General features: G+C 38.9%; 1 protein-coding gene across 1 annotated transcript in view; it reads right to left on the reverse strand.

Moving 5' to 3' along the window:
• Nucleotides 1-5,850: 5,850 nt before the first annotated feature.
• The window catches only part of LOC136880893 (putative uncharacterized protein DDB_G0282129), a 312,164-nt gene continuing 299,671 nt past the window's right edge, over nt 5,851-18,343 (reverse strand). Inside the window, exon 5 of the mRNA XM_067153424.2 lies at nt 5,851-6,032. Coding sequence (XP_067009525.2) covers nt 5,851-6,032 — 182 coding nt within the window. The remainder of the gene's footprint in view (nt 6,033-18,343) is intronic.

Genomic DNA, 18,343 nt, shown 5'->3' on the forward strand with positions numbered 1-18,343 from the left:
CAAGAATTTCCTTTGCTTTCATACCTTTCTTTACAAAGTATTTAATCACTGCTCGAATCTCAGTTTTTTCCATTGTCACAAATCATTTCGCGGGAACAACAGAGAGTCGTCACTACCACACTCCTGCAGCTAGAGCACTGACGCGCCACGTGTTCACTCACAAAGGATGTGTGATTATTGCGCGGGAACCTCGTTGCTCTAGCACTGACATCTAGCGGTGATTCAACTTTTCAAACCGTCCTCGTAACTGACGGAAAGACATTGAGATCCACAGCAACACGACGAAAAGTCCATCCTTCTTTGATGCGACTTGCACCTCGTTAAGATGTCTCATGGGATGTGCTGGTTTACGTACAACGTGCTTAAATGACCGCAGTAGTCTGTGTATTTTGAGGGATCACCTGACAGTTTAATGCATGGCTACGCCTACAGGTGGAGTATAACTTCGATTTGACATACCCTGAGTAGCTAAGGTCTCAAGGTATGCTATACAACCATTGGAACCCATCTACCAAATTAATGTTCACATACCAGACGTTACAAAACATGTTCCCCTCATTTTTTGAACTATGTACATTCGGCGAAGAAATTTTTCAAAAAATCAAAAAGCCAAGGAACGCATTACAGGAAGATTTGTGTAAATAAGTTATTTTGGCTAGGATTTGAATAAAAAAGGAAACGAGTAAAGAAAAACGCTATTTTAGCCTGTTTTTCTGAAACTGCATTTAGACCGGGTAGAGCTATCCGAGACTCTCAATTTGAAACATTTCCGGGCCATTCCGTCCTTCAACTTTCGGCATGACTGGGAAAATTGCTTAATTGTTATATTTTTCTTAGTATTGGGACCCCTACTTCGTCTGCTAAGAAATGTTTTCAACATTAAACCAATTTCTGAAACAACTGTTAAAATAACGCAACTTATTCAGTCTTGTTGCCTGCTGCCATTTCTTGATGGATACAGTACTTTTGTATCCATCTCTTGGCACAGGCCAGAGTAAAGTGTAGCTTTCACTGAAGTCCCAGTCTAATCCATGGCTGTGACAATATGGAAGCTGCTGGGGTATGGGTGGTGCTGAGTAATGGCATTCAGAGCACGACTAGTGCATCTGCGTGTTATGAAAGGTGTTGCTCATAGGGTCAGTTGTGCTGCAATAGCACTTTCTGACCCAGTGAGGAAAGCAATGGCAAACTACCTCGCTCCTCGTCTTGCCTAGTACGCCTCATTTTGGTGCTGCCATTGGTTTTTGCGGTTTCCTTATAACCGCATAACCTTTGGTGGTGCTATTTGAGGATCCAACCAGCCTCTGGGCTGATGACCTAACAGACAGACATTCAGTCTTGCTCAATTCTTAATACAAACGTAGTAGCGAATGTACAATAATAATTGTAAATAATACTGCACCGTCTATCAATATTACATCAGGGATATACTTTCCGATAGAGATTTTCAAATGCAGTAAGCTTATCCAATTTTCTTAACAACGGAACTAATAAACTCATTTTAGATGTTTAAAAAACTACGAGCATTAGAACATGCCGCATCTTAAAAATCGGACTTAACAAGAATTCAGTCTTGTCACGAGAACAGTCCAACGGTTTAGAGATTCAAATGTGAGCTGAAAAGTTTCCTAACAGCTACCAATTAATTAATGAAAAATTGTATAATGTAGTGTTACTATGTCACACGCACGGCAGTTTAGGTATGTTTTATATGGTTAATGTGTAATAGTGTATTATGTAAGAGTCCGACTAATTGGCTGAATGGACAGCGTTGAGCAATTAGGTTTATAGGGTCCCGGGTTCGATTCCCCCGGCCGGTTCGGGGATTTTAATCCCCTCTGAATTATTCTTCTGGACCGGGGACTGGGTGTTTGTGTTTGTCCCAACAACTTTCCTCTTCATACTCAGACAACACACACCACTACCAACCACCACAGAAACACGCAATAGTAATTGCATCCCTCAGCATAGGGTTGGCGTCAGGAAGGGCATCCGGCCGCAAAACAGGGCCAATCCCACATGTGTGACACTGTTCGCACCCGCGACCCCACAGGTATGGGAAATAACGGTAGAAAAAGATGAAAGAAGAGAGTAATGTGTAGGAAAATATCGAGGCAATTGTATTATCATGATATAATTAATTTCTAGCGTTATTACGTAAATATCTGCGTTATAAGCAAGGAGTTTCGTATAATTATACATTAAAACTATGTATGTATGTATGTATGTATGTATGTATGTATGTATGTGGTAAGAATCAGACCACTGTTTTCTAGGTTACGTCTCAAAACTCACGGGCTAAAATTAGTGACAAATAGTATCAAAAATAACGACTACAAACTGGTATCTAAAGTAAACATGCTAACGAGTCTCAAAATTCACGACTCCGGACAGCAGGTGCTTGCGATGACCGCAGGAGGGATGAGGCAGCAGCAGGACCGTCTCATTGGTGCAGGTAGGGCCTGCACCGTGAGTATTTTAGCCCATCAGCCTATTGAGGCTTTGAGTGCTATTTCATGAAAAAATATTGGTTTCGAACTGGATTGTTTTGGTTTTGATGGCCGGCTTATTTACATTAGTGACTGGTCAGGGTATGACCTGTGGGAGGGATGATGTGCGCTGTGACTCACGCTTCCCTTTATAGTTGCCTCTTACGACAGGCAGGGGATACTGTGGACGTTATTCTGCCACCCCAACCCACAGGGGAAAAATAATGGCTGATGAATGAAAGAGACGGAGGATTATTATTAGTCTTATTATTGTGTAAATATTTTGCTCTTGTGTTAAAGCAAATATAATGCATTTTTTACCTTTCACATAAATTTATAATAATGGCATATGGCCTTCGAGGAGGTCTGGTGCAGGTCTTTAGAGTAGACGCCGTAAAGGTGACCTGCACGTCTGTGAGGATGAGGCCCTACCTAACGTAAAGGCCAATGCTGAAGATGGCCTGTACACCCAGTTCCCAAGCCATAGAAATTAACTCATTAAAGTTAAAATCTCCGACCCAACCGGAAATCAAACCCGGGACCCCCTGGACCCCTTGGACGAAAGGCCAGCATTTTAACGATTTAGGCATGCAGCAGGACGGCATAAAATTAATGTAGGTATATTGCCCGCTGCTAGTTGAAAGAAATTGCCAGTTGGTGGTGCTGGGGCTTAGTTCCATTATGTGGCCAGAAGGCGGCATTTACTTGAATAAGGAATTGTTTTTATTTTTTTGCTAGTGGCTTTACATCGCACCGACACAGATAGGTCTTATGGCGACGATGGGATAGGAAAGGCCTAGGAGTTCGAAGGAAGCGGCTGTGGCCTTAAAGTACAGTCCCAGCATTTGCCTGGTGTGAATATGGGAAACCAAGGAAAACCATCTTCAGGGCTGCCGACGGTGGGATTCGAACCCACTATCTCCCGGATGCAAACTCACAGGCGCGCGGCCCTAACCGCATGGCCAACTCGCCCGGTGAATTTTATTTAGAGATATTTAAGATCAAGTCAGTTAATTCACTCATTTAGTTTCAACACTTGGAGATTCATTAAAAAAAAAAAAACGTATTTTTATTTTTCGTAAGAGTTCATCTATTCGCTTATTTCAATAGATTGGCAGATGCCGCCCACCCTCATCGGAGGGTCTGCCTTACAAAGGCTGCACTCAGCTAGAAATAGCCACACGAAATTATTATATTTCAATAGATTGTCTACCCGACACAATTAAACCGAAAAAAAAATATTCATGATGCATCCGATTATTCTGTGCGATATCTGAAACTCGTTCGATTATTTAAATAATCGGATGGAAGTTATTCATTTATAAAAATTATTCCATTATCCTATCACTAGAAGGGTAGAAATCCATTCAAAGAAGAACTGGCCCTGGTCGTAAGTTTTGAGACTGGCCCAGGTGGAGAAACCTGTTCTTACTAATCCTCTTCCTGGAATTCGTGAGTTTTGAGACGACACGGTTTTCTAGGACGTTTCTACTCAGCCTATTTGTGTTCAAAGGGGCTGGCTGTAATCTTCGGAAAAACCATGGTCAAGAAAATCCAGGTAAACACATTGGAGTTCATGTGCACTGAGGTGAAAAGTAGATAGAAAAATGCGAAGATCCCCAGAACGGAAAGTTGTGAACCTGCGTTTATTCAAGTAACTGGGTAGGAAAACTTGGAATGATGGAATAGAACGGAAATTTCGATTTGAGTTAAGCCGGAAAGTGAATAAGAAAGAATGTTAGAACTTATACACGTAGGGTATTAGACGACCTTTTTTCTGATTCAGAGGACTCATGATGTTACTTATTATGTTTGGTTATGGATTATGTGGATACTTATTCTGATTGAGACTCTCATACTGTACTCATACTGACTGGACTATGTCCATGACTTGTCAGTGTGTCGTGCTGCCAGTCCTATATTTCTGAAGTTTGAGCGAATATATTTTATTGTGCTAGTGGTATAAGTGAAGGATAGACTGAATTTTCAGTTCGGTCGCACACGAACTATCGTCAGTCTTTTGGGCTGGGTTGATATACCTCTAATTATCATAAAGTGAATTGGGTTGGACGGCACTTTGCAACAGCAGAGACTATGCTTATAACGCACGGAAAAGTGCAACGTGCTACTATATGAGAGAGATGGTTATATGCGCGCTGGCATAACAGCACGAGTTGGGACATAAGTCGTCCACAAGGAGGTCAAACCTAGGACAGCTCTGGAGTTCCAGGATGTGAGGCTTCAAATTCAATTACTGAAGTACTTTTTTTTTTTTTTTTTTTTTTTTTTTTTTTTTTTTTTTTTTTTTGCTAGCTGCTTTACGTCGCACCGACACAGATAGGTCTTATGGCGACGATAGGACAGGGAAGGGCTAGGAGTGGGAAGGAAGCGGCCGTGGCCTTAATTAAGGTACAGCCCCAGCATTTGCCTGGTGTGAAAATGATTACGGAAGTACTAGTCTACCAGAGCGAGTAACAATCCATCACAAAGGTGGGAAGTAAATGGAAATTAATGTGTGTTTGTGATTCACAAATATTGTAAATTCTAATTGGTAAAATGTTCATATGTTTCTGTTTTGTTGATATATATATATATATATATTCCAGTCAAGTATTTAAAGTTATTTATGGAAGCCCTGTTAGCATGCTCCTACCATTTTCTAATGTTTGCAGGGGTTATTACGTAACGCCCAGTCAACACAGTACGACCCGACACTAATATTTTATGCTCTACCATTAATAATAATAATAATAATAATAATAATAATGATAATAATAATAATAATAATAATAATAATAATAATAATAATAATAATAATAATCTAAATTGCGGTATCTTATGGCGACCTCTGGCGCCCATTTACCTGCATTTTCGGCAAATTAAAAATAAGATATAATACGAATATATAATACGATATTATTATTACATATTTTTAATGTAGGCTACACATTGACGCTCAATAGTGGAGCAAGAATTTTTTAATTAAGTTACAATTGTTCCATGTAAAATTACGAAAAAAGGAAATAAATGAGAAAATTCACTTTCGTCTTATATGATCATATAGAAACACTGGTGTGTGTGTGTGTAAAATAGTATTCATTCAATAAAATATCAAATATATACCTATCTAAGAATTTCACTGGTTCCATGAAAAAAAAAAAAAAAAAAAGCCATTTATATTCTGAAATAATCTGAGAGCAAAAGAAACTGCTTGTACAAGCAAATTGTTACTTATATCATCAGCCACTTTCTCATTACAACGTAGTTCTGAACGAACATGCTATCGTATTCTGAATTTTTAATTCAACTAAAATATTGTCAAGCTTTATGTAGGCCTAGCAACGTGCGCCCATAGCGAAGTTTACTGTAAGCCGGAGGAACGGCTCGAGCTACCTGGTGGCTTTCGCTGCAACTGCTTGCTGAGGCGCACTTTACTGGTGGAGAGATTTTGCACTTGAAGGGATCGTGCCTGTTGCCTCTTCGGGCCGCTTGGAGCAGCACCAGCCTTCCCTTGTTCTCGGATACGCTCCCTCACGTAGTAGCCTGAAGTTACGAGAAGAGACTGTCAGAGTCTGGTGGCGCTAAAGGTGGGAATAGGGGAAACTATGTTGTCTCTTGAAATCTGGAGCCGTTTCACCTGCAAGGATCCTCCTAAGGGAAGGATTTAGGGAGCAGTGCTGTGGTACGGCTATTCTCGAAAAGAATGGGTGGGTGAGGGAAGTGCATCGAAGGAACAAATAAACAAAATGTGTAACATAAAGAATAAATAATAAAACACTGAAAAATTACAAAAATAAAGCATTAAGATCAAACTGAAAGATAAACAAGCAGAAAATATAAAAATAAGCAACAGTGGCAGTAGAAGTTTCCTTCCAGGTTATTGACGATTCATATTCAATAACTGTTTTTAAATCCCGTATAACTTCTTGACAAGAACAATAAATATGCATTTTTTATATCCGCTTCAGATTGTAGTTTGTTACATCTGATTGGTGTAACTGTACTAGTTAGCTTTGTAGATGTTTGAAGTTTAACGAGGCACGTACCTATTCTTTGGCGGTGAGCGATGAAAACCGATTTAATTCCTTCACCACCGTTATCAAACTAGCGAACCGTACTACTACTACTACTACTACTACTTTTTTTTTTTGCTAGGGGCTTTACGTCGCACCGACACAGATAGGTCTTATGGCGACGAACTACTACTACTACTACTACTACTACTACTACTACTACTACTACTACTACTATCACCACCTTTGAAATAGCTAAATATGGTAGCAATTATGTTCTTAAAAATGTGAATACATGGCTCAATAACTGATAGAAATATCCCAAATATTACTGTCAATGGTTATGCTTCAATTCAAGGAAATAACTTAATTTCCGACACACAGTCGAAACCGTTTATTGCGACATCGGTTTTAACGACGTACTGGCTGTTACGGCGATCTCTAACGGTCCCGTCTAAATCCTATCCTATAAATCGCTTAGAACGACGTCGCTTACTTAGACATATTTTGACCACATTTTTTGATAAATGTATCGGCTATTACGTCCAACGTTGATTTTTGTTTGTTACGTATTTGGGCACTGCCTTCGTGATGTACAGGCCGTATTGTAGCTACATCCGACTCGTTGGCTGAACGGTCAGCATACTGGCCATCGGTTCAGAGGGTCCCGGGTTCGATTCCCGGCCGAGTCGGGGATTTTAACCTTAATTGGTTAATTCCAATGGCACGGGGGCTGGGTGTATGTGTTGTCTTCATCATAATTTCATCCTCATCACGACGCGCAGGTCGCCTACGGGAGTCAAATAGAAAGACCTGCATCTGGCGAGCCGAACCCGTCCTGGGATATCCCGGCACTATAAAAGCCATACGACGTTTCATTTTCATTGTAGCTACGATGACGTCACGCAAAGAGGCGAACTGTTTCCTCCGTCCGTCCCGTGCAATGCAAGGACATGATGCCTCTGTACCTTGTAATTATGAAATATTAACAAATGTTGTATTAATATTACAAGCGAGATAACTAACAACTGTAACTGCATCGTAACTCGTAAGTCAGGTCTATGTCATTTTAGGAGAAGCAGGTTGAAGTGCGATCTACGCGGTCAAAACTTTAGTGTTTTAATCGTCAATGTACCCAACACATAATTATGCTTTGAAACAAATATGGGAGACAACAAACTATTATTATTATTATTATTATTATTATTATTATTATTATTATTATTATTACTATTATTATTATTATTATTATTTCCTTCACAAAAACAGATGAACACGCACAGGAATTATGTGCAGAGAGCAATGAAGACGAAATATGGCGAAGTAAAGGTCACAAAGCAGTTTAAATACCTGGGAGAGGTAATCAGCAGCAAGGGGATGGATGAAAAGACCATAGAAAATAGGAGACTTAAGTTGGAAAGGCTAAATACTGCCAGCGAAGCCATTTACAACAAAAAGAATCTTTCCATTAATGCCAAATTAAGACATTATGTTGCTGTGGTAAAACCAGTGATTCTGTATGGGGTGGAAACAGCAACACTAACGAACCTGGAAAAAACTACTAAAGATTGAAACGAGAATATTGAGGACGATTTACGGCCCAAGGGTGGTAGAGGGAAACTACAGATTACGATCAAATAAGGAGATATACAAAAGAACAGAAGACCTGGAAACAACAATAAGGAAAAGACAGCTGCGATTCTATGGACACATGGTCAGAATGAATCCAGCAAGGTTAAATAAATTTTTAATAAAATATACTACTTGAAGAGCCAGGGGGGATATGAGAAGCAGATTAATGAAGAAGTCATGAGGTTAGGAATTGCAGATGAAGAATGTCGTGATAGAGACCAATTCAGGAAAAGACTTTCCAAGATAAAAAATCTTCTCGAAGAAAAGAAAGAGCGCAGAGGGGAAAGATGGACTGCAGAGAGAAAAGCGCAACATTCTGAAATAACGAAGGCTCTGTGTAGAAAGAGGAAGGAAGAAGGGGTGTTAAGAAGGAAGTGAAGTGGTATTGGCGTGGTCCTAAGTTTGGCCGGTTCGCAAGAAATAATAATAATAATAATAATAATAATAATAATAATAATAATAATAATAATAATAATAATAATAATAATAATAATAGACTCTCCGTGCCTCTCGATTGAAATAAATACAGTAGCTTTTTTTCTGGACACTTCTGGCACTATTTTTCGAAGACTTTCTTGAGACCCTTTTCTTCCACACAAACATTTGTATCACTTTTTGTTTAGAAATAGCCCATGTTTCCCCGAATATTAATGCACTGACCAGCAGATCTGCTAGTTCTTTCCCACATTCACGGAAACTGCCGAGGAATGTTTTTACTCGCATTAATTTTGAACAGAAAAGGCAGCGCGTACTCAAAATTACTAACCGAAGAAATAACCACATGCGTGTTCAATTGGTTACTGTCCACTTTTATGATTGTTCTGTATGAACAATAAAACGTCCTGCTGTAAATCTTTGTAACAAGAAAGTCAAAAGCAGAACTCATGATCAGCTCTGGAAAATACTCCTTTATTCTTCATAACAGGTATTTTTTCGGTTGGATTTTCGTTTTCCATGTAGGTAACTTACCCTTATACGAAGGAAATGAAAATATTAATGTGTACTTACTTGTATAGTTGTATTTTTGCCGTGGTACGCGCAAGTTATTAGCACTGTGGCAATTGCAAACTTTCACACGCTGTATTTAAATTTGCAGCAAATTATATTTCCACAAAAACGTGTTATACTATAACAATTACATGAATGAATTCCACGAGAAGTATTACGTCCCTTGAATTTATATTACTCGCCACGTGAAGATACAATACCTAACCTAAACTATGAGGTCTCATTATCTTAGTAACAGCTGTTTGCGAAAATTCTGATGTGATACATTTGAAGAACAAATATGCAGTATACTTAAACAAATTTCTGTCTTTCCACAGCCAAAATTCTGTTCGTTAAATAGTCAAGGTAAGCATCGCTGCGAGGATGTCGCAAAAGAGAGGGAAAGTGTTTAATATTGAAGAAAAGTCACACATAATATGGCGATTAGAATATGAAGAAATATGAGAGAAGGAATTGGGAGCATCACACTAAACGATTTCTGAAATTTACAAGGACAGAGAGAAAATACAGTCTCTCTACGAAGAAAATTCTTGAAAAATCAAGCGGGACATATCATCTGAGCACAAAGATATTGAAGAATCTTTACTTAGATGGTTTAACCAGCAAAAAAACGAACAGTGTGCCGCCCATTGGACCTATTCTTCAAGCGAAAGCCAATGAAATTACTCGCAGTCCCACTTCAGTAATACTATACCGTAAATACAGTACTTATTTCAGTTACGTTTCCTAAGTTTAAACTTAATTATTTTAATTGACCACGTAAGTGTGCAGCCTAAAACATACAAATTACATTTTTTTGCAAAAAAAAAAAATTACAATAAAACATAGAAGTAATCGGTTTGTACAACTAAAAAACGACCATTGATTGACGGTCCCTTCGGGGTCGTTATAACCTATGTCGGTTGTATTTTAATTTCGTGATCTGATGATATTTTTGCCGAGCAATTAAACTGATGATAGCCTTAATCAGCCTCAGTATATCCTAGTTCGAAGCGAAAAATATGAATAAATGAAAAGAGAGAGAGAGAATCCACAAAGGATAGCTGCCGTAGAACAAGGGGCACCGTATGGTAACAGTATCAGATTCATAGTATTCTTTGCATCGGACGAGTTGGCCGTGAGGTTAGGGGCGCGCAGCTGTGAGTTTACATCCGGGAGATAGTGGGTTCGAACCCCACTGTCGGCAGCCCTGACAATGGTTTTCCTTAGTTTCCCATTTTCTCACCAGGCAAATTCTGGGGCTGTGCCTTAAGGTCACGATCACTTTCCTCCCACTCCTAGCCCTTTCCTATCCCGTCGTCGGTTTGTATTCTTTGCATATACTGTATAAATGGTGATGTACTATTTACAATGAATTACGTAAAATATCTGAAAGAAATACCTTTTAGAAACAAAAGAGGAATAGCAAAACGAAGGAAGAAATTAACTGAACATTTTTATGATAGATCCTCGCGCACCGAAGAGCAACTCAATCACCTCCCAGCACGGATTACCAACTCGGGAAGGAGTATTCCTTTATTATAATCGTGAATGATACATGCGCTTTGTTTATAATATAAAATACGAAAGTTATGTAAGGAAAATTACAAGGAGTAACTAAAGCATAATTTTTTAACAAACGCACTTTCTAGCCCAGTGAGGAAAGCAGTGGAAAAATACCAATCTCCTCATCCTGCCTCTAACACCTCAATTTTAGCGCCGCATAACCTTTGGTGGTGCCGTTGAAGGATCCAACCAGGTTTCGGGATGATGACCTACCAGACAATATATATCGTCTATTATAATCTAACGATAACACTGTTCAGACTCCTGACACAGAGACTTGTACTACTACGAATTAATAGGGGTGAGATACATGTTATCCAAGACTATATAACAATGTTAACGTCCAGGACAAAAATAAATAATAAACATCTTAGAAACTACAATTTAGGCATGAAGTGTAAGTAGTGAGTACGCGTAATTGTAATATTTAAGGTATCAACAAATTAATTAGTTGTAACAAAATCATGCCTGTATCAAAATAATTTGGACTGCAATAAATTATTACTCTCTCCCCAGTTCCTGGCGTTTCAGAACTAGGAGATGGGAGTATTCTTTTCTAATATATCGCATAAATACTACTTCGATGTAGCTAATTATTGGACAAACTTAGACCTTAAGTTACAGGTCCTACGATACCACATACCTTCATTATTTTATGCATTCATATTTTTCGTTTCAAACTACGATATGCTTAAGCAGATTGAAGTTATCATCAACAGTTTAATCACTCGGTAAAAGTGATCAGATGAACAAATTAAAATATGCAGGAAATAACTATTTCCTTGAACTGAAGCACATTTTGAATAATCACATTTTTTACTTTCTTAAGATTATTTTTCGCTGATATTATGTAATTTTACTGTTCTTTCTAGTTTCTTTCATTCTGTAACAGTTTAACGAGGGTGTAAAGTTCAGGTTCTTTTTCAATATTAATTATTTTTTACCCATACAAACAAGAAATATCTTTTCACACCAGGCAAATGCTGGGCGTACAATATATAATTATATATATGACATTTGTTTTCTATATATATATAATGATTCGTCCTTAATATCACTGGGTTTGATTATTTTACTAATACTATTATTGTTAACATGTTTTTTTTCATCTTGTCATCATTTTCTGCATCAAGAGTATACGAAAGGGAGTACATCCCTAATTTTGTCCGAACAAACAAACAAACAAACAAACAAACAAATAAATAATATTTCTTGAAGAGAGATTACCATACAAATTCAGGGAAGATGAAGAGCGTATAGAATTTCTCTCGAAATGCCTGGGTTCGTCGAAATTTAAGATGATACCAAGGTTATACTTTTTTGTCCTGTGACATGAACTAGCATCAAAGAAGAAGAAAGAAACCAGTTCCTCGTAACTTAGGGACTGATAACTACCTCAATCAGTTCAGCATGTCGGAATGTCTGTGGGATAATGAGAAGAAAGATACCATGGAAGCACTTCGGCATGCCTGGTAGTGAAGTAGAGAAATTCCTCAGAGCATCTACGTAGATGGCATTTTGTTTCAACGACTAATGAGGAGGCAACCCTACCAGTCAAACTGTGGACAAATGAGTGAATTTAAGTCCATCATCATTCAGTCTTCAAATCGGCGGCTTTTGACCGAGGTATTCCATTGTAAAGTAGTGAATCTTTCTTAACATACTGGGGCAGTTTCTGAACGAACGGATGCCTGAATCGAGACCGCCAAGTGCTGAAGGGCGTTAGTTCGTATGCTCTAGCTGGTGCAGGCTATTTCTCATACGAAGACATTTATTCCATATCAATCAATCAATCAATCAATCAATCAATCAATCAATCAATCAATCAATCAATCAATCAATCAATCAATCAATCAATCAATCAATCAATCAATCAATCAATCAATCAATCAATCAATCAATCAATCAATCAATCAATCAATCAATCAATCGCCGTCGCCCAGGTGGCAGATTCCCATATCAATTGTTTACTTAACTTTCTCTTAAATTTATCAATAAAGTTGGAAATGTATCTCACATTTCCCTTGATGATTTATTCCTGTAAATTAACATTTTCCCCCCAATTTGTCCCCTTGAGTTCTTTGTATTATGCTCATACCTACTTTTAAAAGCTCCGCTCAAGCTTATTGGCCTACTAATATCATTCCAAGCCTTTACATCCTTACTACAAACCCTAAATACTTTCATAACCATGTGAAGATATCTGTAACCGTTCTTAAACTCCCCAACGAAGATCATTCCTTATATTAACACATAGGTACTTGCACCAGTGTTTCCCATGAGGCAGACAGTAATTAAAACAGAGGACGGTTTCCTGTTGGTGAAACTTACAGCTTTACTTTTCATTCCATTTACTCTCATGCCATTGTCCGCTGTCCATCGCAGAACATTGCTCAGGTCCCTCTGCATTCACACACAATCGTGCAAGTCATTTACTACTCTGTATCATCTGAGATTCCAGATATGAGTAAGTATCATTTAGGTATACAATGAAGACCAAGATCCAATAACACTGCCCTACATCACCTCTCATTCATTACAGGATCAGATAACACTTCACTTACTCTAATTCTCCGAGTACTATTTTCTAAAAATTTAGCCACCCATTTAACCACTCTTCTATTTAGTCCAATAGCCCTCGTTTTTGTTGGAGACCCAAGGAGGGCAAATGACACGATTGTGCATATGCCTTTCTTCGTTTTTCGACGGGAATTATAGATACTGTACAGGCACCTGACAACACCCAAAATAAACTTTTTGAGCAGTTGGAAAAAATCTTAGTTTGAGTTGGAACAAATTCAGAGTGTTGCTAACGAATGTTAATTTACTTTGGAAAGACATGTATCTTTTCCTCAATATCTCGCCGCTTCAATACTCTGCTCAATAGTTATTATCGACTCCCTTGAGTTAGCGGGATAAAATACATCCACGGTATCCTTGCCTCTCGTAAAAAGCAGTTGAAAGGAGCAGCCCGACAGAGGCTCTAAACTTGGAAGTTTGCTCAAAATTCTCCAGGTTTTCGATAGTCAACTGATCTAGAATACAGTATGACGTCTTCGACAATGTGTGCGACTTAATATCGTCATTACAGCAGGTAGCAGCAGCCAGCACGCTTATCGCGGTGTATTCTTTCCAGCCGAAACTCTACTCTGTAAAGTGTAAAAGGCAGCAGAGCTAAAGCAATCCTCAACGTAAATGACGAGTCAAGGAAAGTGGGAACATCAATTCAATAGCGAACGGCCTTGACAAGCAGCATGCACGTTCAATTAGGGGAATTTCCTCGCTGAATCCGAATAATACATTACGTAAGAAGAAAAAAACTATTATAGGTTATCTGTTATTTCGGGAGATGCCATCATGTTTATGCAAAAAGCATACATATAATCAGACACGCTAAGAAAGAGTGAAACCATCAATTTCAGAATAATTTTATTTGCATAGACCAAGTGGTTCATCGTGCATTGTGAGAGGTCTGTAAGCCAAATGCTAAGTGGAAAATATTTGGTTCATTTTCAATATTTTTCGTACAGGTCTTGGCATCTTGGTCAGTTCGATCATTTGATTACATCGCCCTGTTTATTTTAATAAAGAACTCTCAAGCAGAAAGCTTTCTTATAGTATTCTTAGTAGCTCCCTCAAATAACTTCTTAGAAGCCAGGAATAAGATGAGAAAATAGTAACTAAAGCTATTTAAGAGAGAGAGAAAGAGAGAGAAATATTAGGACTTTCATTAGCAACAATCCATCCCAACTTTTATTTTATAGAAAACTAGCAGTCACCCACGGCTTCGCTTGCGTGGATTTCGTAATTTGATAACAAAAGTAATTTGAGTAAGTGAGGCATCATCTGAAAATCCCTAAAGTATAAAAACTCACCGAAAAATTTGAGTTTCATTTACGCCACAAACTCTTTGTAAACCACGTTTGTGGTAGTGCCTTTTGGGCTAAGATGACCATGCGACATAGAACTGTACATGTGAGAAACAGTCTTCTCTCAAGTCGAAAAAAAAGTTTTATTTTTAAAGGAGATTCCAAATACCAATTTTCACGCCTGTAGCATCTTCAGTTTGAGATATCAGTATCCTAAGAATTAAACACGCTTTTCAGTCCTTTTTAACCCCCTTAAGTGTTTTCTTCCGAACATATAAAAAAATCATATTTTTACAAGACTGAAAATACCAATTTTCACGTCTGTAACATGTGAAGTTTGAGATATACTGTAGATATGCTCATTTTAAAAATTCACCCCATTTTGTCACTCCTGTTCATCCCCCATGAATTGAATTTTCCAAGAAAAAAAGGAGCTTTTCTTCATTTTTGAAGGATATTCCAAATACGAATTATCACGTCTGTAAACTTTAAAGTTTTGAGATATGGTACTCATTTAAACAATCCATCCCCTCAGTGGCGGAATATCCAAAAATCCTCCCTTAGTGAGCACCTACATTCTAATGTAAATGTATTCCAAAAATTTCATTTCGTTATGTCCAGTAGTTTTGGCTCGGCGATGATGAATCAGTCAGTCAGTCACTCAGGACACGTTATTATACATATAGATGATCTGATACAGGACTTCAGACGTCAGCTTCTAGATTTGTGATATCACCATTAAGAGTGTGCACCCGCTTATCTCCCCACTAACATATTTCACCCAAGGGTTGCATAATTTCCTTAATTAACATGTGGGAAGAGGGGAGGGACTAACCTGGGGCGTGAATGAGAACTGCTGTGGCACGCGAGAGGACGTGTTTAAAAGTGCACGTAAATTAATATCTTCTAGAAACTCTCCGGTTACTTATAATACGAGACTGAACACTCCAATACTGTATCTGAATGGAAATACGACCCACTCCGTCAAAAGGAAAACAATACAGTCAAGGGAGGGGCGTGATATTTGGTCATCGTCGCTTACTTCTCACCGAGGTGGCCACGGTTCTAATCCTATCCAGCAAGTGAGAGATTTTTGAAATTCCCGATAAAGTCGAGATTCCATGGCGTTATCAACAGTTTCGAAAAACATCTTATCCACCTGCGCTAATGAGATATCTAACTAGAAAACTGAGAGCAGTAGCTTTAGGGAGTTAATTTCTTGCGGCAGTTTCACCAGCTTCGCGAGAACCAATTCTGTTTTGATATAGGCTATAGGATGTACACAAAATGCCAACCATTAATCAAAACAATGTTCATTACTGGTGAAATGCCGGGAACTCCATCCAATGGTTCGAGACTATCTGCTGCATCCCATTGCACACGAGACTTGCTACGATATTAAGATAGTTTCCAGGACGATTATTAGCTACGGAAAAGAGACTGTCAGCTGAACAAGCATCCGGAGTTTTTTTTTTTTGCTATGGGCTTTACGTCTTATGGCCTAGGAGTTGGAAGGAAGCGGCCGTGGCCTTAATTAAGGTACAGCCCCAGCATTTGCCTGGTGTGAAAATGGGAAACCACGGAAAACCATCTTCAGGGCTGCCGATAGTGGGATTCGAACCTACTCTCTCCCGGATGCCAGCTCACAGCCGCGCGCCTCTACGCGCACGGCCAACTCGCCCGGTAGCATCCGGAGTAATATTGCCGAATGTCATGACTGAGTTCAAAGAGGAACTGCCATATCATCAATTACTCTCCTTTGAACTCTGTTGAAAGCACTTCTTATTTCAACACTGCTTAGTTACGGAAGTTAAACCTTCATAAAAAATGACACCTTTTACACGTGGAACTACACGATGTTTCTCAAGTACACGGAAGCTAACAGACCAATGATTACAGATTCCCTTTAAAGTGAATATCCAGATCATAAGCCTCATGGTTGAATGAGAAGGAAGAAACTTTCCAAAATCTGAAACAATGGAAAATGGAAGGTTTCTGAAAGGACTGAATATGAGATATAACCAATTTCTCGCCAGATAAATACTGTAAGAGTTTGAAAAGAACGAAATATAGGCAAGAAAAGTCAGAAGAAACTTTGCCGAACTTGGCTGGGATTTACGATTGCATTATGCGACTTACAGGCTTCGAGTATCTGAAAGCACATACGAGTTCCGACGAGTTTAACTGATTTTTCAGTTCGATGGTCAACTGTCCTTAACTGAAAAAGGCAGATATATTACCCACCGAAGAAGAAAGCATTTGTTTAAAAAAGGGAAATGCCGTGAGAGGTTGGATTGTGAAGGATTAGTTCACACACGCTCACGGCGTGAAGTCACAGATTGGACAGTAACACCGCAAGTAATTGAAAGTGAAGCTAGACACGATCAAGATTTAATTTAATTGCTTTACCTATGAAACTCAGTAAACATCTCGGTAACTAACCACGTATAGTAGCTATTTCTTCTAACATATTTTCAGGAATTATAATAGAAATAAACATGCATACATACAGCACAATATCGTCGCTGCCGGGGCAAAACCTATGTGAAATATTTTAGCTTAGAACTTTGGCCAGTAAGGTTCTGTCATCTAAGGTGCAATATTGTGTGAATATTGTCAAGGCATTCTCGCTCTTCATAATGTATGTGCTGCGGGTCAGTATATCTCCAAAAATGTTATCACATAGAAGGTTTTGTCCCGGCAACGACGGTATGCTATAATATTATTATAGTTTTCGCTATAGCTATGAAACATTGACTCGGAAGAAAGCTGACAGGAGAAGGGTCGATCCATTTGCCACATCTGCTGATAATACCATGGGCAGCCAGAATTAGTAATAAAATTATCTTGGACCAGGTCAAGCCAAATCTCTCTGTGGAGTGTAGTGCGACCAAAGCTATCAAACTTTAGTCACGTAATAGAGCTACCTGTCTGGCAAAGGATGTTAGGCTCGGAAAGGTGGGTGGTAAAAGAGGAACTGGAAGGCCAGGATCACATTGGTTAGATGGCGTCTAAGGAGATACTGGTAAGGGCATCGCTAAACTGAAAGCAGTTTCCTGGAATAGAGCTGTATGGAGACCAATAAAATGACCGAAAGCCGTACTCGATAGAAGGGATGAAGAGAAAGGGATACAGTATTAGTACACTCATACTTTTCAGTGTCTCTTTAAAGCTGACACGAAAGAGCGAAGGCGAAAAGAGTCATTAATGGAGAATGCCAGTAGTGAACATAGTGAATTACATATTTATTTATTTAAACCATCCTCAGGGCTAATGATGGTTGCGGTTCGAACCCACCATTTCCCGAATGTAAGCTTACATCTGGGAGTACCTGAAAGACTCTCATTGTGACCACTTAGCTCTGTCTCTCATGATCATGGACGAGGGCGAATGCCTGTCGCCTAAAAGCGAGATTAAAGTACAGTCCTTATTCCTGCAAGTTGAGCGTAAGGCCAAGAATTGTTCCCCAAACATGTACGTAATAAATATGCCGAGTGGAAATATCTGATCTTCACACGTGACAGTGAACGACAATCAACGAGGCAATCAACTGTAATTTAAACTTCTTTTAACTGAATTAAAGTAGCTTAAAGCGCAGCGCGCGAGCGTACTTTTCACACCATGGACTGTTTTTCATCTTCTCTTCTTTCCCCTCTTTCTACTATTATAAAGGGTGCAGGTGGTAAGAACAAACACAAGCACAGTTTACGACGAGCTACATCCTGGTTTTAATTTGGAGACACGCATTTTATTTTCGTACCTCATTTTACACCCAGCCACGCTCCTA

The sequence above is a fragment of the Anabrus simplex genome, chromosome 9, assembly GCF_040414725.1.
Source record: "Anabrus simplex isolate iqAnaSimp1 chromosome 9, ASM4041472v1, whole genome shotgun sequence".
NCBI classification, from domain to species: Eukaryota; Metazoa; Arthropoda; class Insecta; order Orthoptera; family Tettigoniidae; genus Anabrus; species Anabrus simplex.